We start from the raw sequence: 26,597 nt of genomic DNA, 5'->3' as shown, positions 1-26,597 counted from the left end.
CTAGGCAAGTAGCAAACATGCTCTCCACCCAAGGCCGATGCCCTCTCCTCTCCACCCGCTCTCCTACAGAAAGGCTGTCTTTCCCCTGTGGCTCCAACCCATGCCCTGCATGTTCTTTTCTCACAGCCTGACTGGGAAAAATTAAGTGAGAAAGAAAATCACAAAGGATGTAAAAATATTGAAGACTGAATTACCTTGGAGCTACCTTGCTTCCTTACAGGGCTGCTGTTTCATACCACACCTAGTCATTAGAATCAATAATTGTCCTGCAGTTAATGTTTGAGCTGCTGAATCTCCGAGGGCAATTCTGAGGAACTATAAACTGGATAAGCACAGACAGACATCACCACCAACCTGTGCAAAGGTGATTCCCATAGCTGAAAGAAAGAAGCATTTTTAGAGCAAAATAAGCTTTTCATGTTACAGGTAAGGGATGATCTAACTGACATTTCACAGAAAGATTTTAAAAGCTGCAGCAGGGGTTTTGCTAAAGGATTTTCAGGCAGTGTTAGGAACTCAGCTGTCCCTGTAAAATGGATGACTGCTGTGCTAAGGCTTAGTCTGGTTTATATTTGATTTGGATCAATTTCCTCTGTTTTCTCTGTGCTGAATTTGAACATCTGAAATCAATCAACTAAAGAAAAATAATATTTTTTTTCCATGGAACCAAATACTTGTGATTGTTACTGATCTTTAATCTCTGGGAATATTCTTTGTTCTCTGAATGTTTATTATTGAAAGTCACTGGAATATTTGTATGATGGTTATCCTAGAGATTTCTCTTCAGTCATGGGAAACATGAGGGATTATTAGGGATATAGCACTGAGATGAAGCTAAGAAATGAAGGAGAAAATATGGCTCTGATCCTCAACCCAGATCTCAAGCTGCTTTTAGTTAAGCTGATGCTATTCTAATCCTGAAACTGCCTGTTACTGAAAACTTTTATATGGAACTCTATTCTGAGTGACAGAGGAATATGGATTTTGGGGTTTTGGTCCTTGGCTGTGAGATAGTTCATGAGACTTGGTAACAGTTTCCACCCAAAAATAAATGTTCAAGGATTAATGAAAAATAAACGTCCAAGAACTGGTGCAATAGGCACCATTAATGACATAAGGAAGTTATGTTTATGTTCTATGAGAAGGGAACATCAAAGGCACTTATCATGCAAACTGTGAAATGGCTGAATTTCCACTGCTGCATTTGGTAGTTGGATCCGGATAGGAGAACCTGACCATGACACAGACACATTTATAAATTAATTTTCCAGCATTTTTTGTCCCCAAAGGTAAGGTGGGATGTTTCCCCTGAAACTTCTCCTCTCCCAGTAAGTCCTTCTTTTTTTCCCTGAATCCAGACCATGGTACCTCAGACCACCCCATACAGTTTTTCCTCCCTTTTGATGGCCTCTCCCAGTACTTTTAGCTCCCTGGTGTTTCTCCACCACTGGTGGGCAAAGGGGCACCTCCAGCCATGCCTCCTCCAGAGGGGCAGACAAAACCCTGCAGGGACAGCCTGGGCACAAACTGCAGCCTTACAGGATGGAGAGGGAGCACCTTGGGTACTTTGTACCTTCTGCCACAATTTAATAAGGAATTAGTTTTTTGAAGTAATTAATATGGCTACTAAGTGCAGCAGGAGCAGGCCAGTATGTTAAGAAGAGAGTGGCAGGGAGGGGAGGGGAGAGGTTGTATAGGCAGAGGAACTGAAAGAATTTTCGTGCACTGTATAACCAGAATATCAGCAACAGTTTCGGTTTGAAGTGTCCTTCCAGGAGGTTCAAAGTGTCTTCTTCTTCTCTCTGCCCTGCCTGTGCCATCTCTTCTGGCTTCAAGAGATCTGTGAAGGACCCACTAAGGCAGCATCCCAGCCAAGCATTGACAGGGAGTTCAATTTCAGCCCTTGTCTCCTGACAAATTTAATGATTTTCCTGATCACTTCTGGTTTCAAAAGTGTGTCATATTATTTTCTTCCAGTACCCATACAGTTATCTCCAGCCTAAGGAAAGAGCCCAGTATTTCAAAGGGTGTAATTGCACACACAGTATAACAGATTGGGATTTGGAAGATAAACTCCTGTGGCATGTCCTAGAATGAGTGCTCAAGAGAACAGTAGTGTGGGTAGCAGTTTCTATATTTACAGATCCCCTTTTTGTTCAGTCACTGAGGAAAGAAAAGAAGGGTGGCAATGGTGTGATGGGAAGCACAAGCAGGAAGGCATCTGGAGGGAGCTGTGCCTCCACACTGTGTTCTCCGTATTGGGGACCTCCTCGGGACAGATCTATGGAAGGATTCCTGTAGGTGTGAGCCATATAACATGAAGCACCACTGAGATGGCAGCACAGTACACCAGCTTCACCTCCTTCCAGAACTGGCCTGATCCTCTCTGTTAAAATCCAGAGGTAGTGAGGAAGTAGGATAGCTTTTTGGGAAAGACATCTAGTTTTCAGGAGGATGTAATATAAACTGTGGAAGTGTGTGCGCAGCATTTCTTTGAAGTTTGAGGCAAAGAGTGCTCCTTGGACTTGGAAACCCTTTTTTTCCAGTAACCACATTGTTTTAGGCGGTGCAGATGCCTTAGGCTTCCTTTGCCTCTGCAATCTGCAGGAAACAGTTGGATTTTTGAAATCAGAAGACAGGCATCTCAGGATGGTCTCTGCAAGACTTTTGTCCTGTAATTAATAGCATTTCCTGTGAACATCTCATTGCTTTCAGTAAAGCAGAAATTAAAATGGGTTTGTGGTACAGGGTCATTGTAACAATGCGGTTGCATGGCTTTTTACGCCAGGTTCAATCTTTGAGAGCTCTTAGGCGATCTCATATGTTGCATCTCTTGCATCAGGCACAATCTGATGGGCACAGCCTTCCTTGGCAGCCCAGGGGTTGCAGCTGCTTCTTCAGGACTGACTCCTCAGCTCTCTCCCTGCGGCTTCAGGAAAACTCAGCTGTTGCCTTGGTGTGCAAATAGACTGGGCCAACTGTGGGGCTAAAGTGATTGTCATCTCTTTGCAGGAGCTGAAGCAAAGCATATTCCAGTATGCTTAAGCTGTCTGGACTTCAATTTCTGCTTCTCATTCATTTGGTGAGTTACAGGTTTTCCTTTGTTTATCTGTGAGCAAACAGCAAAGGTTGCCTGCGAGCCTCAGAGCTCCAATCCATGGGGTGTGCCAGCCCACAGGTCAGGCAGGCCCTGGTGCCAGCACAGTGGCTGAAACTCTGGGTGTGTCCCAGCACATGCGTGCGACAAGTCTCAGTCATTAGGAAAAAAAAACAACTTCAAAAAGCCTAGAAGGCACCATTTACTTGTTTTCCCTCCTCTACTTCCTCTTTAGATGTCACTGTTTCCAATACGTGAATTTCGTACTAGAAAATATTTAAACATACTGCAACAAATCACCAAAGAGTGAAAACATCAGTATCATGAGTTCTGCATTATAATCCATACATGTGCTGACATATTAAATGTATTCTAAGACACATAATGGCTCATAGTTTAAACTGTGCATATTACCTATGTATCCTCATTATTTGATTCATGTGACTCCCTTTTCAGAGGATTTTCTGGAACTGAAATGTATTAATTATGCTCTTTATGAACCTTATGTATTAAATACAATAGATTTACTGATATTTGTAAAGGCTACAGCAGTGATGACTTCTTCTTCACAATTGAAATTAACAGAAAAGATTGGAAAAATGTATCAAATTCAAGTTCAGTAAAAAATGCCTCAGAATATGGAGACCTTGAGTGGTGCCACAGTGAACTCCTCCTTTTCTCTTCCTATTTCACAAGCTGCTGCTTGTGGCAGTACTGCCCCCCATGAAGCCACTCTGCAAGCATTATAGCCATCTTTAGAAGATATACCAATGGATATGGACCAAGAGGTAAAGCCTCTTTGCCCTTCAAGCTTCTGAGTAGTGATTCATGCAGTAGAAATATGTTTAGAAATATTTATGGTCCACATAAAGTAATTTTAAATGATAGCCGTGATATTGCTTACTTGTTTCACAGTCTGCACTTTGAACTTGATGCTATAAAACCCTGTTGGTTTTTATAGCATCAGCCTTTGTTCCTCCATGGCAGGAAACATGATAAAGCAAAATCTGTCCATAAAATGGCCTCAGGAAAAGCCTTCAGGAGCCAGGCTGTTCCAACCTGTGTCACGTGTGAATAGATGGAGCAGGTCAGATTCAGGGTCCTGATATCTGGTCCCTGGTGAGGACAACAGTCAGCATTTTGCAAAAAATATTAAAAGGTAGCTGCAAAGTGCATTTTCCTGGATGCATAACTACCAGATTGCATTTGTTGCTGTTCTTCTGCTGACACTAGTGTTCACTAGCATCCCTCCCTCTCCTTCCCCAGCTCTCTGCTTTTTCTTTATTCAAAAGGAGTCACAAAGCCTTGTCGGTGAGCGGGAGAGCATCTCTGGCTATTATTAATAGCAATATGGAATTATTGAAACACTCCTTGTGACACACACACACACACACACACACACACACACACACACACAGCAGTGCTTTAGGGTGAATTGTGCTGAACTTAGCTATGTTTTTGTCATAGGCTGAATTAAGCTTTCCCTTGGTAATATGCAGACTGTGCTTTTCTGTGAGAAATTGAATAGCTGTCCATGCAGCAATAGGATCAGATGCAGAGGAAAAGTCATGCAGCAGGGAACACACACTCAACTCTGTGGTGTCATGGACAGGGTGGCAATGGCACTCTAAATCTGTAAAGCAAAATAAATTAATTTTTACTGTGGAAGAAAAGAAACTTTACCTGTGCAGCCAAGTAGTGGAACCCTTATTCTGACAGGCAGATCCTCAGTGTTGTCAAGGTGGGTGGTGAAGACAGGGAATTTGGGGAATCTTGGTCTTGCCTTTGAAGAAGCAGGTTGATTATCTGAACCACAGTGTGAACCGTTGTGTGCAAGGCCTGCCCTGAGAGGCTCATTTTTGCTTTGTGTTTTTGTTGTTGTTGTTGTTTTTGTTTGTTTGTTTGTTTGTTTGTTTATAAGCAAGAACACTCCTGGAATGTTAGGGCAGGAATGTGGAGGTCTTTGGGCACTGGGGAGTGTGTGATTATAAAATTCATAAAAATTTGGCAGGAAAAAACATGATGTTAAGACATTGTCAGCCATTAGGAAGAAAACAGAGGCTGAGACAGATTTGTATGACATTTTTGCCACCAGGTAAAAGCCAAATATCTGAAAGACGTGTTTGTTCTCTCTGTGGTTTGCATTCACATGCAATTGATTTGAAGGCACAGGGCTCAAGTGGCTTGCCCAGATGGCTGTGGCACTGATGGGGTTGCTGTAGGGACCCAGGGAGGGCCACCTCATTCCCATACAAAGATTTGATTTACTGGGGAAATTACTGGGGTGCAGCCACAGCTCCTCCTCATCTCCAGGTGTGATATTCAGTTTCCAGGCACACTTGTTTTCACAACACTTTGTGGCTCTTGGATGGGTCATGGATGGTCCTGCTGGGGACACAGAGCAGATCCAGCAATGATTTTATGAATTCCCTTTTGGTCTTAGTCTACATTCATCTATTTTCTTCTTCTGTTTGCTCTTGAAGGTAGATCCAATCTCATTTAATTATGTAGTGGTCAGAAAAGTGCAGGGCACAAGCCTTTGTTCTCTAATTAATTAATAAACCAACTACTTTTAAAAATTACGTACATTGAAGAGCCTGGAGAAGTTCAGTGCAAACCTGGAAGAGTCTCTGCCATTATACTATAGCAAAATAGCTCACAGGCTCAGGGGTGGGGAGCTGCTGTTTGTGTGTGGTGGCAGCAGACATCCCTCAGCTGCTTTCCTTCATCCCTCTCTCTCCCTCTCTCTCTCTCCCAGGCTATATGGCTTAATCTGGAGGGCCTGAGTGTAACTGGACCTCTGAAGGACATGGATTTCTCTGTTCAAGAAGGAGGGGGTCCACGCATCCTTCACCAGGTAATCAAGTGTCTCGTGTTATCCACTCTGGTCAAGAACCCCATAGGTTGCACACAGAGACCACATATGATGTGTTGTTTCTGTGCTGGTGGGAAGAACAGTCCCCCAAGAGGATCCAAACTTATTTTTTAATTCCCCTCTCTGGGAGTTCAAGAGTGTACATGCAAAGAGCAGGAGACAACCCCCTCTCAAACACATTTTTAAGAGGATATCCTAAGACAGGGATTAATAAAATCAACATTCCTGGAGAATTTCTTTCCATGTAACTTGTGTCATCATTTTCCTTTGACTCTGAGGTTTTCCTCCCAAAGCCATAACCACAGAAGGACAGATCCAGCTCCCAGGCAAATGGAGGATGTGTGTCATTTTTTTCCATTCCCATGCTCAGACAAAGCCTGTCTAAGCAGACGTTTGCTTTGGAAACAAACTGCAGATGGGCTTTCTTGCAGCATTCAGGAAATAATGTGAAAACTCCTCTGCTGAGGATCAGAAAAGAGCAGACTTGTTTGAGCAGACTCTTGGAATATCATTCTCCCAGCCAAACACACTGTTTTCAATAGATTTTAAAAGTCACAAAAGTATGAAATTATTTTTATTATGGCAAAAATGCTGAAAAAATTATGATTATTCCCTCTGGTTTTGTTATGTTTTGTTTTTTTTCCCATTGTAGTTCAAACTTGAGTCACCTGCTGTGAGTTTTAGAGCGTCTGGTGAAAAAGCTGGAATTATTGACATTGAGCCGAGGACAGGCATCCTGTATATCAATGGGTCTCTGGACTGGGAGACCAAAAAAGTGCACAAGCTGCAGGTAAAAGCTCAATGAAAAATAGGAAGGGAGAAGTATTTACTTTTATCCTTTTTGGGTATACCTGATAGTAAGAGAAATCTGTTGAAATTTTGAATCCTCTATTTTGCCTGTGTTTACAGGCAGGCTTTTCATTTTTAATATCAAGATTTGCTGGAAGACATACGGTTTTGTAGCTCTCAAAGATTGAACAGGAAAATTCTCCTTATCAGAGGAAGGCTATGTTCAGGAAACAAAAATTGTGATGCCAACACCAACCCTTTAACTCTCCTAATGTGAGGGGAATACTTGACTGGAAGTAAAATCCAGCCTCATGAATGAGCTCCTCTTGTTATCCCTGAAGGCTGTTAGGGTGAGTTCCATGTCTGGCATGGAAAAATGAACCATTGTAATAATTTAGAAATCTTATAATATACATGGTGACAAACTGAGATTAGCTCAGTTGGTTAGAGCATGGCACTAATAATGCCAAGGTTTGATCTGTGTGTGGGCCATTCACTTCAGGGCTGGACTTGATGATGCTTGTGGGTCACCTCCAACTCAGAATAGTCTGTGATTCTGTGAAACAGTGTGAGTGAAAGACATTTAGGCAGAGCAACACAGGTCTAACCTCTGTTAGGTAACAGCAGAAAGCTGTTTGGAAGCTGTTGGACTCTAAGAGAGGAAAAAGCTTTTTGTGCTTTATACTTTTTATGCTTTTGTGCTGCTATTATACCCTTTTCAGGAGGATCTCACTAGTGTAAACACTATTGAGAATGGAGCAGTGGATGGGCAGTCTCTGGGTCTCAGTATAGCCTTGTCCTCTTAACCCATGTCAAAAACAGTGTTGTCTTTTTCTGAGGCACTAGCAGCTGAGGAGATGATCATGAGAGGATCAATATCTGAACAGACAAAGTATATGATGATTTTTTTAGCCAGCCTTAGCAGTCTTTCTAAAGCCTAGCACTTCAGGTTTCATGGTTTCACATTCAGCTCTAAAGCTGAGATTGGAATTAGAGAGGGCAATTTCCTAGCCCCAGAAGTTAATAACCCTAAGCATGTGAATCATTTATAGACAAGAAGTGATGACAGAATGAAAAAGTTATGCTTGGTTAGGCATAAATAATCATGATTTTATCTGTTATGTGCAAACAAAATTAAGTGTGACAGATATATATTTGCTGATTTAAAGTTAAAGAAGGCTGGAAAATAAGTCAAATTGTGTGAAAAAAAAAGTCATTAGAATTAAGAATTAATTTTTCCTTTACTAACCCTTCTATCAGACTATTTTTCTGATTTATATTTATAATAGCAATTAGTTATAAATGCTATATCATGTTGGATTTTCCCCTTGTTTGCTAGAAAGTATATATTGGTATTAAATAAAAACACCAATGAATTCTAAGCTGTGAAAAAATACAAGTAGTCTGCTGAACCTGGAAGTGGGAAATTGTCCTCTGAAAGGTGTCATCAGAAGCAGAAATGGGTTATTTTGTTTTGTTGGCATTATATACTGTGACAAATTTTTGTCAGGGAGCTACAGTGGCAAATTTGTCCTTGTATGTGGAGCTACCCAGTGGTGGCTCTCACCAGATTTGCATGACAGTAAGAGTGACCTGGCATCTGACATCCTGATAGTAATTTATGCCTCTAACTTATCTGCATGAAAATATTTACTTGCTGTTCCTTCTTTTTTCAAATCAGGTGGAAAGTGTGGATGAGAGCGGAAAGAGAGTTAAAGGTCCCTATGCTGTTACAATATATGTGGAGGATATCAATGACAACCCACCAGAATTTAACCAGACAAAGTACTATGGAGTAGTGAGGCAGAACTCTCGTCCAGGTAACTGCCAGTATAATTAAATATTATCATTAATAGGAAGGTAGGTAAATTAAGCAGGAAGGTAAAGTGGTTGCTATACAAGCTGGAAAAAGATCCGTTTTTCTTCCCACAGGTCTGTACAAAATAAAGATGAAAGCCTCTATAATATAATGGAATGGCAAAGAGGTGACCACTATGTGGTGTGAAGTGATGAAGTGATGAGTGCAATCAAAAATATTTTTTGTTACTTATTCTTTGCAAGTGTCACTTGACAGACAAAAATTGCTGTTCTCTCCATTGCTCTGATAAAAAAACCCAAAAAACAACAACAAAAAAACTTATTCTAGAAGCGGTTTAAAACTTACAGGCTACCAAAGACTATACAGAAAGAGAATGCTAAAACTATCTGAGTCTTTACATATCAGTGAAAGAAAGTGCCAGGGTAGATATGGGGTATGTGTTTGCCATGAATGATGCTTCTCAGAACACGGGCTAAACCTTAACATTTAGAAGAGAGTCTTAGAGTATGAATTGTAGTGATCCAGTCCAAAAGTCATGCAAGTAAGTTGAGACTTACATCTTGGAAATAAACCAAAGGAGTCATACAGTCTTATTGCTGTGGCTATGGACTCAAGAAGAAACTTTTTCTAAACAATACGCATATAAACCTCCATGGGGTCAGAAAATTATTCTGAACCATATTACTGTATTCTTCAGTGCATCCAAGTCAAAAAGAATTTGAATGCTGCACTGGTGCACAAAAGGTAAAAGTTTACTTACATTACTGAGTATTTCCATATTTTTTTCACTGTATGATTGTCCTTTTATTGTATCCGTGTTACAGGTCAAGCACCACTTTTATCAAGGTGCTTTGGGTTCAAGTGATTTGTGTAAGAGCGGCAAAGTGGCCTTAAGGAGAGATCCCAGTGAGGTGAATTCTGGGTTCAGGCACTCATGTGTGATAGAGAGCTCTCTGCTGATCTAACTCTGTCACCTTCTTCATCAACTGGTCACCACACCTACTGTGATCCTACTAAGCAGAGCTGGTGGAGGGTTGACCTGTGGGATGGCATATAGCAGTGTAAGCTCTGCATATGGCTTCCCATGAGAGATGCATTATGGAACACTGGTAGCTCCCCATAAGTTGCTTTCCTGGTTTGAGAGCTCTGCTCAAATGGATTTTGTATTAAGGTTCAGTCTCTTCTCTTACGACTGTTTCTTCTCCAATCCAAACAGGCAAGCCCTTCATGTATGTCCATGCCACTGACCGTGATGATCCTACAACTCTCCATGCACAACTGTCTTACAGCATTCTCCATCATTTTCCCAACCCTTATGATGAAATGCTTTTCCAGATTGATAATGTAACTGGAGCAATTTCACCAAGCAGGAAAGGTACGTAAAAAGATTCTTGTTTGCAAAGAGCAAGTATGAGTTTGGGGATATGTATAGGAACAAAACAACAACAAGGGTCTGATGCTAAATTCTAAATAAATATAGTCAGTGGGACACACTCCACTAAAGCCCTAGTTTTGGGCAACTTGTTTTTCGTCCTGTCAAATTCAAGGCAAGCTATCAGAAATAGAGATTGAGATCTAAAAGTATACTGAGAAGAGAGATAGGTCCTCTGGCCTTCAGGACTACAGTGTGTCATATCTTGGAATTAATTCTCTGCTATGAAATCTAGAAACCCAAAAACAGTAACATGAAAAAGGCAGAGAAAACTCAGCTGGACATGTGATCCTAACCAAATTGCAATGATTTAGAAACACCCATCTATTCTGCTGGGCTGAAAAGTGCCTAACTGGGGCGAGGGCTATTCAGTGATGCCTCTGCACAAAATGAGACCACAGCACAAAGGCCTCATATTATTCCATCCACATGATGCTATGCTGCATCGTTCAGAGAACCCAGAGGAAGTGGCTTGCTGAGGTTTGTCCCAAAGGACTATCTAAGGATTAAATCTGAAGCAGTTAAAGAACCATAGTGTATGTAGAAGGCAGCGGGCAGATTAACAGCCCCCACAGCCTCTGTGTCATTTCTCCCGACTCTTTGCTCTGTCTCTAGGCTCTTATTACTTGGATCCTCAAAAGCAGGACACCTTCATACTTGTTGTCTCCGTGAAGGACATGGCAGGGACGACAACAAATGCTTTCACCAGCAGTGTCGATGTGATCATCACTGTGAAGGAGAGCCTGTGGAAAGCTCCCCCCACCATTCACATCAAAGAAAACTCAACCCAGGTCCATCCTGTCAACATCAGCAAGGTAGGGTCTTTGACCACACTCCTTGAACTTCTCCTTGTATCACACAATTGTTTCCTCACACCTAACTGTGAAGGTGTCCCCACTGCATCCAACACCAGGTTCTTCAGAAGGACTTTGACACCTTCCAGCTATTTTTTTCATATGGCATCCTTTGGAAATGATTGTTAGTGGAGGTCTCATTGATTTTTTGCTAGCACAAAAGTTAATAGTTTGAATGTGACTGACATACAGTCAATACAAACACTTGAGTGTTTGAACTTTGCCTTTCAGTTTGGGACCAAAATCCAGTCATGGGTCCTCCAGGCTTTGAGCAAACCAAGAGATTTTTGGAGCTTAATTTGGGGTTAGCTTCTTCCACCTGCAAAAGAGCATGGCAGGGGACCAGCTCCCCAACAGCCCTGCTGTGAGCAGTCCCTCACACTCAGGGATGCCTGCTGTGATTAGTTTTGTATCATGCAGCACAACTGCTATATCAAAAGTACTTTGAAAGGACTGAAATACCCTCCTTCATGTCCTGCATTCCCAATATTCCTCTTTTCACAGTTCAAGCACAAAATATTTTGCTGATAACTACAAGCCAATAGCAGTGTATACATCAGTACATATTAACTAACAGGCCAACAGTCTTTCAGAAATATTTGACTTTGAAAAATGCCTTGGCAATGACACCCCCAGTGCTGTCATCCCTTGAACATGGCAGGATTCCATGGATCCTGTTCACAAGAGTAATTGGCTTGGTCCTATTCTCACTAGCCTCAGTGACAGCCCAAGGAAATCCAGAATGAAAACAGGTGGAAGGAAGACTAACATGTAAGGGTGCACCCATTCTGGGGTCTCTATATAAATTTCAGGTGGTAGCCAATGGCATATTGATTCTGCCTAGGGGAAAATGAAATGCAGTTGCTGCTATATAGAACATAAATATTAATTTAATATCCATTAACTTACCAGTCTGTGTATTTCATTTCATTGTAAATGTGTGGCACCCCAGAAAAGAGCCTTCCTCATATGCTTTGATGAATGTAAAGAGTGTGCATGCACCTATTTACAGATAGGTACCAGGTATTTGTTTTCACAGAATCACAGAATCATAGAATACGCTGTATTGGAAGAGAGCCATCAGGATCATTGTCCCTGTGCAGGACACCCCAAGAATCACACCATGTACCTGAGAGCATTGTCCAAATGCTTCATGAACTAATGAAGATTTGGTACTGTGACCACTTCCCTGGGGATCCTGTTCCAGTGCCCAACAACCCTCTGGGTGACAAACCTTTTCTTGATATCTAACACAGACCTCCCCCAACTGAGCCTCCTCAAGTCCTGCCCCTGGTCAAGAAAGTGAAGAGATCAGTTCCACCCCTCTGCCTCCCCTCACAAGAATGTAAAGGTCTCCCCTCAGTCTCCTCCAGGCTGAACAAACCAAGTGTCCTCAACTGTTCCTACTAAGGCTTCCCCTCCAAACCCTTCACCATCCTCGTGGCCCTCCTTTGGACACTCTCTAATAGCTTGATGTCTTTTTTATATTTTGTGCCCAAAACTGCACACAGCACTCGAGGTAGGCTGGCCCAGTGCAGAGCAGAGCAGGACAATCCCCTCCCTTGCCTGGCTGGTGATGCTGTTCCCCCCAGGAAAGGGTTGGCCCTCCTGGCTGCCAGGACACTGCTGGCTCATATTCAACTTGCAACCATCAGGATCCTCAGGTCCTTTCTGTGGAGCAGCTCTTCTGCCTCTCGTTCCCCATACTATACATACAACCAGGATTGCTCCATCCCAGATGCAGAATCTGTCACTTTGTTAAATTTCATACAATTGGTGATTGTCCATCTCTATAATTTATCTTTCTTTATAATTCTTTCTGCAGGGCCTCTCTGTCCTGGAGGGAGTTGGCAGCTCCTTCTAATTTAGTACTGTTTCATTGTTCCTCTTCTCTGAATTAAATAAAACAAAACAACAGGCAGGAATAGAGAGTGTTAGGAGAGGAAATCATTAATATCAAGGTATTAAATGCAAATACTGCTTTTTTTTTTTTTTTTTTCATAATCACTATTTATCTCCATATCATAAAATTCTTTTCTAAAAAGGTATGTGTTTTATCCCATCTGAACAGATGGAGAAAAGTGGTAAAGTGGCTTCACAACACAATTCAGAGGGAAGAGGTGGATTATCAGTCTGATTTTCTGCAGTTCATCCTAAGAGCCCACCAAACTGTTAATTTTCTGGTTTATGAAGCTAATAGGAATGCAATTGTTTCTGTTTGTGGTCCAGAAATAATCCCTATTCAATCTCACTCTACACTTCTGACTTCCTATCCTGACTCAGTGTGTTTGTTTGTTTGTTTGTTTGTTTGTTTGTTTGTGTTTTTAGGTGCAGTCAAATGAACCAGGTGTAATTTATGGCATTTTTGAAAAAGAAAAGCTGCCAAGGCTCCCATTTTCCATCAGTGAGAATGGTGATATTTATGTGACCCAGCCATTGGACAGGGAAGAAAGGGATACTGTAAGTGAACACATAACACTTCACTGATGGCAGAGAGCACAGCAAGAAGCTCAACAGAAAGGAAAGGGGATGGGAAGGCGAGAATAGATAAAAGTTTTGTTTCTTGTCACTTCTGTTGGAAATGATGTGATATATGTGAAAGTTCATCCACCTATTATACTGTAAACAGGCTTCAGGTTCTTACCCTAGAGTGGGTCTGGCAGTAACCCACAGCATATGTACCATGTACAGGATGGACCAGCTATGGCAGGGTTGTAGGTGCACAAGTAAGAGGTAAAGGAGAGTAAAGGAGACCTGGAGGTTTCAGAACTGCTTCAGACCTTGGGGACCACAGATTTTAAAATCCTTTGAAAACTCAGGCCTCAGAAGCTAAGGGGTAATGGAAAAGTTCTGGTTTAAACAGAGAGAAAATACTGAGCAAACTCATGAGAGGATATTTCATATTCCTGTAGTTACATACTAAAATGCAAAATATTGTCACAGTGGACATTCAAACCATCTAATTGTTATATCCTTGTTGCAGTATACATTCTTTGTGGTGTCAAAAGATAACACGGGAGAACTGGTGGACAAGCCTTTGCAAATTCATGTTATTGTGGAAGACATCAATGATAATCCCCCTGTGTGTCAGCAGGACCTCACCGTAATTGAAGTTCAAGAAAATGAAAAAGGAGGTAAGAAAAGAACTGTTAATTTATACACCTCATTGTAGTCCTGTTGTTTCCAGCTATGTGTGTATGAAGCTAGAAATTCTGATCCCAAAAGATTAAAACGTGGCTGTCTCAGGGAAATATTTTCCTATGCAAAGAGCCCTCCTGCTTTCCCTTCAATAATTCTTGTGGAAAGGATTTCAAGAACCTGGGAAAAACAGACTCAAAACATCCACTTTAAAAGTGTTGTTTTATTTAAAACATAAATCTGCGTTTTTCCACAACCACAGATTTGGATAACTGCTTAGACTGTATAAAGAAAAACACCTCTTCTATTATCAATACAAGAAATTCTGTTCTTAAAGTGGTATGAGCCCATTTTCCCTCATCCAGCTGCAACTCCAGCATAATGCTTTTGACTTCAATGGACCATTACCAAAATCTGTCCAATGTTTTGACATCAGTTATTTGGTTTTGGGACTGAAGAGTCTGCTGTTACAGTCTTTTGGACTGCCCTGACCCCAAACCAGTATGTTGAAATGATAAAGCAAAAACTCCCTGAAGTGAAAAGATTGCATGTCCATTGAAGTGTTTTCCATACAGCTTTATGTTTATTGACCCTCTACTCTTTGCACTGGTATCACTGTTGTCACTGTGTATTTCTGTGAAGAAATGGGACCACTGCATTCTGTCTGACTCCCATCTCTGCTCTGCTACAGGAAGTAATATTGGCACCGTGTTTGCTACGGACATGGATAAGAAGGATACCCTTAACTCGCGTCTGCATTTCCAAATCCAAAGTCAGGAACCTGAATTTCCCGTACAGAATCTTTTCTATATTCAGCAAGACACTGGGACTTTGCAATTAACTGGCCGTTCCTTAAACAAGCGCGAGTCAGCCAAGTATTTCTTGAAGGTCCTGGTGACAGATTCAAGTAAGTAATGCCTGCTGTTATACACTGGAATAACTCTGTCCACACTGGCATGACTTGTGTTCAGTGTCTAAGGGATGTGGGAAGGCAAGGAGGATTTGCTGAATAGGCAGTAGCACTGAGAGCTGTCTTGCTCTGGCATGGGATTTGCACTGTTCTTGACGTGCAGAGAGATTAATCATGATTCATAATGCAAGCATGGAAGGGAACCAGCTCTAGGACAGAGTGTGGCTAAATTGGGAAGCTTGTTAACAAGTACTTCAAAAAGAGATTTCCTTCCACAGGGGGAAAAAATGAAGAGATCATGATTGCGGTTTTCCCTCAGATGTTTCAAAGGCAATTAACTGAAAAAAAAAGCAAGAAATTAAACACAGCTGCTCAGACAGTACAGATAATATTTTAAAACATTAAGAGAATATTAAGCTGGAAATAAACTTCAAAAATTATTTTCTTCCTTATGTAAATTGTCATGAGTCCTTTGTGATTCACTGAATGGAAAGGAAATCAAACTTCATACCAAAGCTTAAAGCTTTGTGCTGGAATCCCTACAGTCAGGCAAAACCTGTGCATGAAGGAACTAGCATGTAAAGATGTAAATGAAATAGCATCATTTTGGCAGATGATGGAAAACCTTCCAGAGAGAGGAAGCTGGTGATTTGTCTTGGATACTTATTTGAATTCCATCCAAACAATATTGTTTAGAATTTTCCTTAGCTTTCAACTCATGAGGCATGTTCAGAAAATATATGGATATATTATGCTTTTAAAATGACAACGTGCCATTGCTATGGGTGCCCCTGCTCAGGTAGTGATTAAATTTACATTAATCTGAAGTCGGCCTGTAGCAAAACTGGGAGTGCTGCCTGATGACCAAGAGGACAAGAGAGCATTTTTAAACCAGGGTTTACTTTTTGACATGGAAAAGTGATACTGAAATGGCTAACACAATTCATAGCTATCATCATCCTGGTAAATAGATATGGTTTTAAAAAGTGAGGAAAATTAAAGAGGATGGGACAGTACTGGAGAAATTGGGAAAATCAATGGTAAGATATAGAGTGAGGTTGTCATTGACTAAGAGATATCTGAGATAAGTGCTTCTCTCAACTTAGTGCTTAGATTGGACAATCTGGCAATGCTAACTTTTGCTCACAGTGAACCCTTCTGGAGGAGAGTTTTTTTTGGCAGAAAGGCTGGTGTGACATTGTTTGTCTCTTTCCATGCAGAATTCAAAACAATCTGTGATGTAGAAGTACATGTCATCGACATCAATGATCAAATTCCCATCTTTAAAAATTCAGATGTGAGTATTTTTAACACCATTTTGGATGTTCCAATAACTTTTGACAAGTGTTTGAGCATATCTTCAATGTCTATTGGAAGTCAGCAACAAACTAGCCATTTACAGAACAAGTAACTGTGTAACTATTAGTAAAAATAAAGGCAAAATATTGCTGCAAGTCTGCATATAAGCTCTATCTAGACAGTAAGCAATGGGACAGACTAACAGCTAATTATGAAATGAAGGTGATTTGCTCAGTGGAAAACTGTATACAGAAATAAATTTTTCTATTAAAGCAGTTTATTCCAGAAATGTGAGTTCTGAAGGGAAAGGGGGAAGAAAAGGCTTTAAAATTAATCAAACAGCTAAATGGAAAAAAAGCTGGCACCGCCCAAGCTCCTTTCCAAACAGCACTAGTGTACCCAAAACAGCCAGAAGGTGAATGGGAATCAAAAGCCCTATGTGGCCAGAAACTGTGGTCCAGTGATCCCTGCCCAAACCTGATTCCAGGATGGGTGTCAGGCTCTTGCCTTTTCTCTGGTGGAGATGCTGGACAGACCTGCAGACATTTCATTACTTCTTCCTGATGGCCCAAGCCTCCTGGCACACACTGGAGTGGCTGAAGTACGTACACAGACGTGTCCCAGCTCCTAGCACTCCTGCATGCCATGTAGGTGGTGAGCTCAGGAGAGCTGTCTGGCCTGTTGGGCATAGTTGTCCTTTCAGGGAAGCTGTGCTGGTTTTTGGGCCTTGCAGACTGCATTGCCCAGCTCTCTGTTGATGGCAATGGCAGCGCAGTCTCATGCAGACAAGGTGCCTGCAGAGCAGGTTTTACACTGTCTCCCCTCAAGGTCTTGGTCCAGGACCTGGCCTCAAGGTGAGGCTTCTGGGCAAGGCCACACATTAAAGAGTCAGAAGATCTGGGATGCCAATGTGGCAACAACCTATGGTGCATGAAGCAATTAAATATTTAACAATGAGTGGCCAGGGCACTCACAGAGTACAGAGAAGCTGTACTATTCCTTCTGCATGATCATGGGCTGGTTTTTGCAGAGGAGCTAAAGACTTGGGGCTGGTGCTGCACCAGTGGCACTGACATAGATCCCATCACCTACGATAAATATGTGGCTAAAAAGCTTAAAAGCTTCCCTCTTTTGTGTGGCTGCTGTGGGTTGAAATATATCTACGCATGTGGGTCACAAGCTTTATGGGTGTGCTGAAGTTCTTATCCACAAATGGTATGTCATATTTCAATGACACCTCTCTCTCTTCAGTATGGCAGTATAGCTGTGGCAGAAGATATCTCAATAGGAAGTGTGATATTAGAAATTGAAGCAACTGATGGAGATGAGCCTGCCACAGGGAGCTCCCTCATCATTTACCAAGTGAAGGAAGGTGATCCAAACAACACGTTCATCATAGAGACAGACTCTGAAACAAATCGAGGGTTCATCAGGATTAACAAGGTGAATAGCTGGATTTTATTCTTCTCCTTTAGTGTTACTTATTTGTCATATGCAGTTACTGCCCTGGTAATAATTTGTGGGATTTATTGACTGGTGGTGGGGTGGGGATGCCCTAAGCATGGTGCAGACTGCAGGAGGCTCCACTTCTGGACTCAGGCTCTGTGCCTGTGCAATGCTCACACACACCTATCCTCCTGCCTTTGCTGTGCCCTCACCACCACCAGCAGCTCCCTCCACTGGCTCTGCATCTGGCTGCTTCTCCAGAAGAGCAGGCTCTGGCCAATTAAACCAAATTTTTGTCATTATGCACCATAATGACAAAAAAAAAAAAAGACATTATTTGCGTGATTTTGCAGCAGCATTTCTGGACAAGAGAAAGCCAGCTAATGCTTCCATGGGGTGTGGTGGTAGTGATGGGCTATGACAGGGCAGATTCTCCTCCCTGCAGTTTCTCTGGCCATTAATGGCCTTTGCAAAGCAAGGTGCAAATGTAGCCAGCGTACCTCAATGTCAGCATGGAGATGCAGTTTGTTCCTGATGAGGGGAGCACTAATTGTGACCAAGCTAAAGACAGCATGAGCTGCAGCAGGTGATACAGACCATATGCTGAATGATGGAGACAGGAATATAAGGAACACTATTTGCTGCATCCATGAATTTCAATAGCAAAATTGCTCTCCCTTTGCAATGAGCCTTGGACTATGGGTCCAGGAAACCATCACTCATTTTCCAAGGGGTGTCACAGTGTGTGCCTCCAGCTCGTGTGCTGCCACCAGGCCAAGTGCAGGCAGAGGCAGCATTTGGTGAACTGTCTTCAGTATCAGCCTCAGCCTCATTTTTTCCCAAGGAGGCAGTTGTGAGAAACTCTGTGGTGTAACAACCCTCGCATGGCTTTTGGCACCCGGAGGTCATTTGAGGCCTTCTCATACAGAGCTATAAATACTATTTCTGTAAACAGGATATTGTTATTAAACTTAGTTGGGCAGGTGGCAACATTATTAGAAAATGCAGTTGCTGAGGAGGCCTCTAAACAGGCATATGGTTTCATTTAAATGGAACATTCCCAGTGTAATTTTTTTCTGACAGCTCTCTTTTATTTTGCCTGTGTTGGCGATGCAATCTCCTCCTTGAGAAGAAAGGGGTTTTTTAGTTTCTCATTGGAGCTCCCCACAGCAGCAGGGCCATTGATTCAATAACCTTTTTTTTTCTAATTCATCCAGGCTCTTGATTTTGAAACAATGCCTGTGTACAACCTGGTGATCAACGCCACAAATCCTGAACCGCTGGTGGAAGGCGTTCAGTACAACTCAAGCTCTCTTACCGCGTTAAGAGTTTTTGTGACAAATGTGGATGAGCCACCTGCTTTCCGGAAACCAATTTACAGAACAGAGGTGTCTGAAGACATCCCTGTCAATACCTTGGTCATGATGGTGGAGGCCTATGATCCTGAAGGGGATTCTGTACGGTAAAAAAGAGTGACTGTGATTAATTAATTGAATTTAGGCTTTCAAAAGTTTTTCTAAGGGAAGTGCAAGGAAAATATGCCCAATACTTGGCATGTGGAGAAATACTGTTTTTACAGAAGTCTTACCCCCTAGTAGAAGGTGGACGTGTGGTGGGGTGGGGGCCAGCGACCCACCTGCAGCAGACTGCTGGGTAATATTTTTCTGACCAGATTTCTGTCTGTGCTGTGAACATCAAACATCAGCCTTGAAAGAGGAAACCACAAGGGAAACAGGCTAATTTATATCTCCAGGAAAAAGGTGGAGCTGGACTAAGAATAACAAGGTTCTATGTCCATAATGCCTTTATCAAAAGAATTAAGCAAATACTGTGTACCCCTGAACCGGTAGGAGAGTAGCTGCTTTTCATGTCACACAGGAAACAACCACAATACACAACCTCAACTTTACCTCCACCAAAATACACAGCCTCAAGTTTACAATTGAAAAATAATTCGTTTTCTTTCCTAGCTGTCAGAGATGACACATCTCTTTCTATTGTGGATGCAAAGCTCTGTGCAAGACAACTCCTGTACTGTGTTGCATGGTGTAAATGTACCTTACACAGTTGAGTCAGATAGAGGAGTTATTTGTGACTTTTGCTATATAATTCCCAGCTGGAGTGCTGAACAGATCAACTCAAAATAAACAGTTATTGAAATGTAACTAAAATTCAGCAAAACACCAAGTGGTCAATGGAGTTGCACAATGTGACTCTTAGGCCTCCTGTGGGTTCTTATTCCCAGAGATTTCTCATCTGGCTTTCTACTTGTCCCTAACTTTTGGGAACTTATCATGTTTGGCCTTCTGTCAAACTAGTTTGAAAGTGATCCACATAGTCCAGAAGCTCTGGGGGATGATGACAGAGACACATGACAGGAATTTAGATATACATAAACCACATTTCTGCTAAAAATAGGTTAAAAGGCATAAAATAAAAAGTAGAAGATGTACAAGCATGCTGTTTCTAGTGTAAAGGGTACTGAAAGAACAAAAACATTGAATGAGAAGATTTGGTCACTTCCACTCAAGCAAGTGCTTTAACTGGGTCATATGTTCATAATTAAATTTGTATAAGTAAATACCCAGGGACCTGGGTTTAAACTGGAATTTTTAAACAATTGCATAAATGCAATTATGTGGTGATGCTTAAAGCATTCTCTGTTCCAAGGCTGCCCAATGGTAGTTACAGGCTGCTCCAGACTGGCAAAAGATAATCACCATAGTTCACCTTGGGATCCTGGTCCCCTCTTGATCCACAATAGGGTACCTGGCTGCACTGGTCCGTGTCCCCCAGCCCTTGGCTTGTGCCCCCATCAAAACCAAAATGTAGGAGATGTGATGGGGTGAGACGGACATGGGGTTTGGACAAATCACACTTCTGGACTAAAAGCTCAGTGCCATCCCAGGCTCCCCATTTAGATGCAAAGTGGAATTGCAAGCACACAGGCTGCAGCAGAGATGGCATTTCTGTAGTTCTGCTCTCACTCTTATTCTGGATGATTTTGGTCTTCCTCTGTCTGTGTCTCCTGGTTGTAGTATAATGGTACTGCGACTCTTCCAAGAGCCCTTTCATTGAGTACAACTGTAATCAAGCTTTTACATAAAGTCAACAAAGAAATATTTGCTTTGTTGGAATTTTTTCCAATTTGGAACAGTATATATGGTTTTTCCTCCCCACCCTGTTTCTTTCCAAAGATACTCCTTGGAAGGTGATGTGAGAAAATGGCTGAGAATTGATTCAGCCACTGGGCAGGTATACACTGCTTCCCCTCTGGATCGAGAAACTGAAGAAATATACTCAGTAGAGGTCGTTGTATCAGAGCTAAGTAAGTGATAAAACAACTAAATATACACACAGAGGAATCCCCTGTCCTTACTCTTTTATGAGGAATTATCATACCTACTAATGATACCTACTAAACCCATGAAAATTACTGGAACATGTAATCTCAGATATACATCCTGTGGTGTATCCTTAGAAGTATATATTTCTTAAGAATTTAAATTTCTTGCAGAAATCTTGATGCTGTTGATAAAAAGGATTAAGATAGCTTTCATGAAGTTGGGTATGGTCTTAAATTTTCTTGAATCATATGACATGTAGAGAAGATTCAATATTTTTCACTGTTTTCAGTATTAATATTTTCTGCCACTTTTTTCTCTATAGCTATGAAGATTGTAGTCTTCCTCCTAGGTATGGCTAGGCTTCCTGAAAACATACCCAGAGAGTAGTTTGTAACCTTCTACAGAATTTAGTTTTATTTTGTAATTAAAACTAATACTCTGTGAGGTCTGAAATATATTAGGACTTCTAGTTCTAGCCATTAAAATCCTGCAATTTTGGCTTGCATTTCCTGTATATAGAAGAAGGATGGGAAACTCAAGGCATTTCATGCTTAAGAGTGTTCCAAAGAGCACTGGTCACTTTGGATGTGACTGCTTGCCAGACATGATGGAAATGACAGACTACTAGATATGATCTCCCTCCTTTCCCTTGCTAGTGCTCTGTAGCTAGCAAGAGCTGGTGATAAATAAACAGTGCTTGTTAAAAAGAAGTGGCAGCTACCAGAAATCCCTCAGGACCTCCTGAGACCTTGTTTCTGCCATCTTTAGACAGAACACCACCTTTACTCCCTATCTGATTGTGTACTCTCTGTGATAGCTGAAAATGCAACAGCCCAGAGTGCAAATCCAAGAGGTTCATGTAACTTTGCATTCTGTTAAACTCGACAGATAACGCAGCTCAGAAATCCAAAGTGTTCTTGATTCTACACTTACGTGATGTGAATGACAACTATCCACAAATAGCTACGGATTATCCTACTTTCTTCTGCTACCCGGTCAGTGGAGGAGAGAGAACTCTCATTCAAGCTACTGATGCTGATGAACAGTTTTTTAATTCAAAATTTACTTTTTCCCTTGCGAATGAGATGAATGCAAGAAATAATTGGGAAATCTCAAAATTCAATGGTAAGCTAATTCAGCCGTTCTTATAATGGTATGGGACTCACTTGGTACTCTGGTGAATATGAAGAATTACAGAATTCCTTTTCAGTATTATTATTGCATAACCAGTGTTCCATGTAGAAAAAAAAATGGGTTGTTAAGAATGCCAAAGTCATTAAGTATTTTTTGCAAGAGGTAAAACCTAGTATGTTGCAAGCTATAATTTCACGAATATTTTTGAGAGAAAAAGCATGTAAGTATGAAATATATATGTGTTTAATGAATACAAATCACTGCTGGAAAAGAAATGGAGCAGTTTGCAAAGTGTACATTTCTGACATTTCATGTGCAAAAGGAAGTCTTGCCTCACAAAGTGAATGGATCTTTTTGAAGGGGACAGTAAGCACATGAATAAGTGCTTGTCTGATAGAGCCTGTCTGAATTAATAAAACGTGTTTGGTGAATTGTCCCACTAAAGAAAGCTAGGTTGCCACAAATTTAAAGTTATGAAAGAATAAATAATAATTTAAAAATCAGGACTTGGAGTAAACAGTCAACTCTTGCAGTAAAGGGAGTTCACGTGCGGTTTTCCAAAGGTTTTTTGCTGGGATCTGCTTAACTCAATATATATGAATGTGCAATGAGGAGGCAAAGTTTACTCATTATAAAAAGTTATTTGAGTAGGAACCAAGTGTGAAGAACTTCGGAACATTCTTACAAGACTGATCTGGTTGAACAATAAAATTCACAGGTGCTAGTGAACCCTGGACTCTTAAATTCACTTTTGAAATCATGGGTGCTGAGCTAGCCATTATGAATCAGGAAGGAGAACTGTAAGCAGTTCCATGGAAATGTGATATCAGCAGTATTCAGAAAACCAGGTCAAATATTGAGGATTACCAGGAAACAACCAGACAAGAAACCTGAGGACATCATTATGCCCCTGTATATATCCATCATTTCTTCAAGCTTTGAACTCCAGTCTCTCTATCTCTGTCATAAAAATGCAGTATAACTGGAAACAGGTTTAGATAGGGTGACAAAGATAATCAGAGTTATAGAATGGCCTGATATAAGGAAGTGTATAGGAGCAGCAAAGTAAGCTACTACTTCTATTCTTGGAAGCCAGTAGGAAAAAAATGCAATTGAGAGATATAAAATTATGAATGCTATGATCAGGGTTGCCAAAGGTTCATCCTTTGCTCTCTCATCCAATGCACAAATCTGGGACCCTCAAGTGAAACTTATGGAGTTATTTACAGTGCAGATAGAATGAGGAGGTATCTGACTTGGGAACTTGCTGTCTGAGGGTGTTGTCTATGCAGAAATTTTCTACAAGTTCAAAGCAAGAAATTACATCTTGCTCAAGAAGTCCCTGAGCTGAAAATGTTTAAAGGGTGAGAGGGAGGAGGAAATAAAATACATGCTTGCTTTTTCATCATAATCTCCATTTATTCTGGAGACAAGATACTTATATCAACAGACCTTTGATCTGATCCCAATGCTTATTAGTACCTTTTCCAGATTTTAAAGAGTCTTAGATGTGACAGGGTAAGTTCACTAGAAGGATGGTCTGTCCTGCATTTCCTTAGGAACAATTTAAGCCGATTATAGTCTCTATGAGTATAGGAGACTATTCTTGGTCTAGATGGGATGCTATCAGTGTAGCACTACCCAAGAACAGATTTGGCCTGGTGTAGAAATTAGGAAGGAAACTTTATAGTCATATTATGCTGAAGGCCAGACTAGGCTTCTAGATATTCCCTTTTTACTTAATGTCTGCAAACCAATGAGATCCTGGAAGACATTGAGGAAAACAGGAATTACTGTCATGTGCAAAGCAGCCTTAAAAAAATAAAAAGAACTCTTGCAGCTGGTATGAATGTTGAACTAACTTTCTTTCTTGTGCTGACTTGAATGTCCCATTTCCTACTTACAGCTACTCATGCTTACCTGTCCCTGAAACATGCTAACTTTGAAGAGAAGGTGTATGATGTTCCAATAATACTTAATGACAATGGAAAACCGCCTTTGGAAAACAAAGTGAATCTTAAAGGTATTGTGTGCACAGAACTATTAGCTTAAAGACAGCAGTTACATTTATAAATAACCAAATGTGACTACTAAACTTCTCATTAACCTCATGACATTTCCTTTTGCAGTAAGCATCTGCAAATGTTCCAGTGAAAATTCATGTTTTATCGACATAGACCGTGAGCACTCCTGGCCAACCGTTGGGCAGGCAATTGGGATTCTACTTGGGGTCCTGATCATCATTGGTAAGTCACTTCTTCCTGGTTGATTTGAAGCCAGATCTCTGAGCTATGATGGTGCTGCTGCATTTTTGACATGAATTCACTTGTTGGGTGAATGTTTGTCAAGCATGTTGCAGAATGAGTGAAAGAGGAGAGATCCCAAGTTTGTGTGTGATGATGGCTGCAAATTTCTAAGTTTTTGGTTGTAAGAAAAACATCCAATGGCACAACAACCAGCTAGGACAGAAGAAATTGCAACTTGTAGCATATTGTCATTTCATTGCTACTTACTGCCCTTTGCCTGTCAGGGAAGGGACTTGAGTTTGTCTTAGGCATCCAGATTATAGTGAAAATAGTGAAGCTTCCTACTTATGGTATCTGTACCTGTAGCTTATAGTTACCATTTTATTCACCTATTTCAGCTTTGCAGGTTTGCATCTTTCATATTCATTCTAACAGTGATAAAGAGAAAAAAAACTTTATATACAGTATAATGAGCTCATCATTATTTTAAAAGATTAAATTATGCATTTTATATATAAATATATATAATATATAAATGAGGGACTGCATCTCAACACAAACATGACAAATCCCTGCTCAGAGGGAGGAAGGGAGGAGGGGCTAAATTAGACACTTTGCTATCCAGTCAGACCCAAGAGGAAAAGTTTTCCTTTGGGGGAAGGTCTCTGAGCTGCAAGATATCTGATCCTGCCCAGCACTGCCTTGGGTCCATGCTCTTGGTCCCATGCTGCACAGTCCTTCCTCAAAGCTGCTCCTGTTCAAGAGGTAAAGCACTGTGGATTACAGGGCAGTTCATGGCCCTTGCTGGAACATCCTTTCCAAAAGTTTACTCTTCCCTTTACACATAAATACTCTCTGTTTTTCAGGTGCCATTGTAGCGGGTGCGTTTTGCCACATGAGATACAAAGAGAAAAATGAAAAGAGTAATCCCAAAGATGCAAAAGATGATGCTGAGCTCAACAGACTGGCTTAATGACTGTTTCATCAAGAGACAAAACTGCCCTTTGGGCTGTGAATGAGTGAACTGGGAAGCTTCCAAAGCCCACAGATGTACTATCACAAACACAATATAAGCATGCAAAAGTAGACTTTTGTGCATCATACTGTTTAGTCACAAAACATAAAACATCTGTAACCTTCAGTAGCAGCCATTAATAAGCTTATCAGCTTTGACTAAAGTGTTAACTCATGACAACACCAAATGCTGAGCCCCTTCAGGGATCTATACATGGGACAAGTCTTCTTCATCTGACAGCTGAAGTAAATATGGAATTTACAGAGGACAACATTTTGTCGACCTGCGCATATTTGTCTCTCTCCAACTCATTAAGTCATTGAACAGCAGACTGGGGAATAGTCCTGTACTACATTTGAAGATACCCTATGAAATTGTAGGAATGTCTCTGACTCTCAGCAAAGGAGATCCGAAATTTATTGTAATCTGCAATTTTCCCTGGGTCGTGCCTGCTTATATTATACTGAATTTGTACTATCAATGTGACATTTCAATTTTTCTTTTTTTGATATCCCATATAGTAAAAGCAGTTTCTGAAGCACCATGGCCTTTCATTACAGTTTCCAAGTTAAAAAAAGACTAAGCTGAGTCATGTAGGTAATATGCTGTTTTATCATACTGCTGCAAATATTGCTCTTGCCCCCTACACATAAGAATAAAAATGTTCATTAAAGATTTTAGTCCCTGCATATTTTATAAAATAAATAAAAAATGAGAGAGTGCATGAGAGCATTGCTGCTTGGTTCTCTATTGTATTTAACCCTTACTTTCACCTAATACAGATTAAAAATAGCTCTTAGGCCAGAGTGATATATGTCCAGCTGATTCCAGATGCAATGATTGCTGGAGCCATGTCTATCCTAGTTACAGTAAAATGTATTTGAACCCAGGGTTACACTCAGAGAAAAAAGCCTTTCTCCTGACAGCATGCCTATAGAAGGGCATTTTTGGTGACAGTTTGAGGAAGGCTTTTCTTTTAAGCTATAAATAAAACCTGACAAATATTGTGTTAAACAGAAAAGACAATATACTTTTGAAAACATTCAAGAAAAGGTCATATGGAAAAGAGCATATTTGTTTACCCAGGATTTTTAATGGCTTTTGCATGCAGCACAGAACTAGAAAGAAAAGAGCACTTTTTTGGTAGCATTGCATTTATAATAGCTTTTCCTAGAATGCTGCCAGCAAAAACTTTG

General features: G+C 40.9%; 1 protein-coding gene across 1 annotated transcript; it reads left to right on the top strand.

Annotated features, from left to right (window-relative positions):
* Positions 1-275: 275 nt before the first annotated feature.
* Positions 276-26,130, top strand: CDH17 (cadherin 17). The gene is made up of 18 exons (XM_030266424.4): positions 276-426; positions 3,013-3,082; positions 5,856-5,954; positions 6,625-6,762; positions 8,443-8,581; positions 9,797-9,955; positions 10,628-10,827; positions 13,195-13,326; positions 13,850-14,000; positions 14,696-14,911; positions 16,135-16,211; positions 17,465-17,656; positions 18,877-19,121; positions 20,857-20,987; positions 21,895-22,131; positions 24,047-24,163; positions 24,270-24,386; positions 25,253-26,130. Exons 2-18 carry the CDS (start codon positions 3,038-3,040, stop codon positions 25,357-25,359), a joined length of 2,502 nt encoding a protein of 833 aa, XP_030122284.4. The 5' UTR covers positions 276-426; positions 3,013-3,037; the 3' UTR covers positions 25,360-26,130.
* Positions 26,131-26,597: the final 467 nt, after the last annotated feature.

This window comes from Taeniopygia guttata, chromosome 2, assembly GCF_048771995.1.
Source record: "Taeniopygia guttata chromosome 2, bTaeGut7.mat, whole genome shotgun sequence".
NCBI lineage: Eukaryota > Metazoa > Chordata > Aves > Passeriformes > Estrildidae > Taeniopygia > Taeniopygia guttata.
The sequence above is the reverse complement of the archived record's forward strand: the minus strand, read 5'-3'. Positions and strand labels throughout refer to the sequence as shown.